Below are 2,500 nucleotides of genomic sequence, written 5' to 3'. Positions count from 1 at the left end.
ATATATACATACATATATAACATATATATATAAATACATATATACATATATATATATATATACATATATATATATATATATACATATATACATATATACATATATATATACATATATATATATATATATATATATATATATATATATATATATATAATGGCGTGCTACTCGAATGTTTCCGAAGCTTCGAGGTAGAATAAGGGACCGATGCCTTTTAAATCTCTTCAGCAAGAAAGCTGCGATCTAGACCTTGGTTTAAGATATATTCTTTGGCCGGACTTGTAATGTTACTGTAAATTTAGATGTCTGATGAGTAAATAATTACCAAAGGTTGGGATGCTATAGAGATGCCGCATATGTGGCTATGTTTGTATTATGATGTAGCCAATGTACGGGTAGAAACGGCCAGCCAATCGCGTCGTGCTCTTACGTCGACAGCAATGACGTCGAGTTAACTTAAGAATGCTTGTTTCTTCAGAGACTGACTTACTCAAAAGAACATCTTTATGTTTAAAGACGCACTTTTGTGCTCTATATGAAGAACTATGGTGTTAATCCTCCCTTATAAGGCTATATTAAGTCGGCCTTATATGCTCCAGAATGAGTGTGCGCCATCACAGCAAGGTGGAGGGAGCGTCCTGGGAATATACCGTCAGTCGTGATCTAGTGCCCGTGCCAGCCCCTCACTCTCACCTGAGGGCAAGTGAGCAGACCTCCGGTGCCCCACGAACTACCTTCGCAAAGCTTGCGAGTGTATGTTTATAACGTTCTGTGAGTTGATCATCGATGCCAAACTACACAAGACTCTGCAGCAAATGAGCATCTTGTACAAATTATTTCCATCGAAATAAGTGCGCTGCACCGAAATATGGCTGCTTTTTCGGTGCGGACACAGGCCGTTTTACTAATGCAAATACTCAGCACCACCTCTTGAAAAGAATCACAAAGATACATGTGTAACGGCCAGTAGGTTTCCCTTACAGCTCGTGATTATCATAAAGCCTACGACAAGTTTTGGTAAATGTTTGCAATGCTATTTAAAATCTAGCGCTTGTTTTGGAAGAGAATTCTAGAGCGGCAGAAGAAAACTAGTTGCTTTTTGATCTCTACCCGTCGAGCCTTGGTTGCGGCGAGCTCAGGCGGACCGGTGGGCTGCCGGGGCGCGGTGCCAACACCTTGCCAGCAGGGCACCCAGGCTTCTAGAACAAGTTCGAGGAACAAGGCCGAGATTGGGCAGCGGGAAGTGAAAGTGAACTTTCGACGTCAACGACCGAGATTGGGCTTTAATAGGGGAGGGCGTGACACAAGAAGAGTGGGTTCGAGACGCTCTCCAGTAAGACTTTTTAGCTCTGGCAGAATTACCCACTCAACGAGAGGAAACGTAAAGTCGTATTTTGCAGATGAGTCAGGACTTCCAAAATGTCGCCATTGAATGTACACTAGCCATGTTCTGTCCTCTCTTGTTTTCTCCAACTCAAGAGAAAGTTTCAGACTGCGAGTGTCGTTGCTGCCATCTCGAACCAATCGCCGGGAAGGCGAAATGTGGGAGGCATATTTTCAAGAAAAAAAGTTTTGATTTAATTTAATATTTTTAATAACAATTATATCTATCTTACTACATCGGAAAGTTGTTTCGCAAGAGAAAGTATAAAAAAGAAATCTCACCGTGGCACAAGGGTAATGGAAAGGTTCTAGAAGATGCCCGGCCTGAAGCTCGCATGCGCAGAACCTTGGTGAGCCTTTCGATAACCTGTTTACCTCACCACCGTTATACTATGCGTGGGCGGCGCTGAGGCAGCGGCTACATTTGTGCCTTGCTAAACTTTCGGCTGTTTCTTGACATAGCTGATGTCGCCTTCGTAAATCTCGCTGAACTGAACCTACCTTTCCATAAATACATGACTTCCGATGCTACTGGAAACTGATTCACCCTAAATGTAAAAGTAAATATATCGCTCATCTTTCTTGAACGGCATTTGATATTTCGAAATGACGCGCAACAGTGCTCCCGATATTTATACTTGGTGCAAACATTGATACGTGAAAACACGTCAACGGACTTAAACCAATCATTCACTTACTCAGTCACCGATGCGCACACGTACACTGGCATACAATTACAGCCGAAAGTGATTCAACTCTTGAATGAACTCTCTGACAGAATCTCTCTCTCTCTCTCTCTCTCTCTCTCTCTCTCTCTCTCTCTCTCTCTCTCTCTCTCTCTCTCTCTCTCTCTCTCTCTCTCTCTCTCTCTCTCCCCCCCCTCTCTCTCTCTCTCCACTCTCTTTCTCTCTCACGAGCGACCATAGTGAATTTGAAGGTATACCTTAGCTAGATTATCCATACATTTCAGTGTTTTAAATGTTTAAACAGGTGTAATTAGCCTCAAGCTGTATCCAGATGTAGAGGCCTAAGGCGCATTACTGACTTCAGAAACAGCAGTTGTTATTGAATCTTAAGTGCAAAAGTGCTCTGTTACTTGTGAGCGTGGCAACAGCAG

General features: G+C 42.5%; 2 protein-coding genes across 7 annotated transcripts in view; both read left to right on the top strand.

Moving 5' to 3' along the window:
• The window catches only part of LOC122258339 (M13 family metallopeptidase neprilysin 3), a 221,904-nt gene that overhangs the window by 76,601 nt on the left and 142,803 nt on the right, over window positions 1–2,500 (top strand). The window lies entirely within an intron of this gene.
• The window catches only part of LOC122265008 (uncharacterized), a 16,926-nt gene that overhangs the window by 9,816 nt on the left and 4,610 nt on the right, over window positions 1–2,500 (top strand). The window contains exons 1-2 of one of the 6 annotated variants that reach the window (XM_086550452.1): window positions 643–753; window positions 2,374–2,500. The exon at window positions 2,374–2,500 is cut by the window's right edge and continues 144 nt beyond it. The exons of 1 other annotated variant lie outside the window; for it this stretch is intronic. Coding sequence is in view for 1 of the 5 variants with exons in the window: in XM_086550451.1 (XP_086406577.1) it covers window positions 601–753 (153 nt within the window). In the remaining 4 variants the exon portion in view is untranslated. Of the gene's footprint in view, window positions 1–585; window positions 772–2,370 lie in introns of those variants that run through there. 4 more of the 6 variants (XM_086550453.1, XM_086550451.1, XM_086550455.1 and 1 more) reach the window with 4 other exon arrangements.

The sequence above is a fragment of the Penaeus japonicus genome, unplaced genomic scaffold (genome assembly GCF_977035675.1).
Source record: "Penaeus japonicus unplaced genomic scaffold, GWHDUDI00000001_assembly GWHDUDI00000023, whole genome shotgun sequence".
NCBI lineage: Eukaryota > Metazoa > Arthropoda > Malacostraca > Decapoda > Penaeidae > Penaeus > Penaeus japonicus.
This window is presented reverse-complemented; position numbering and strand designations above follow the sequence as displayed.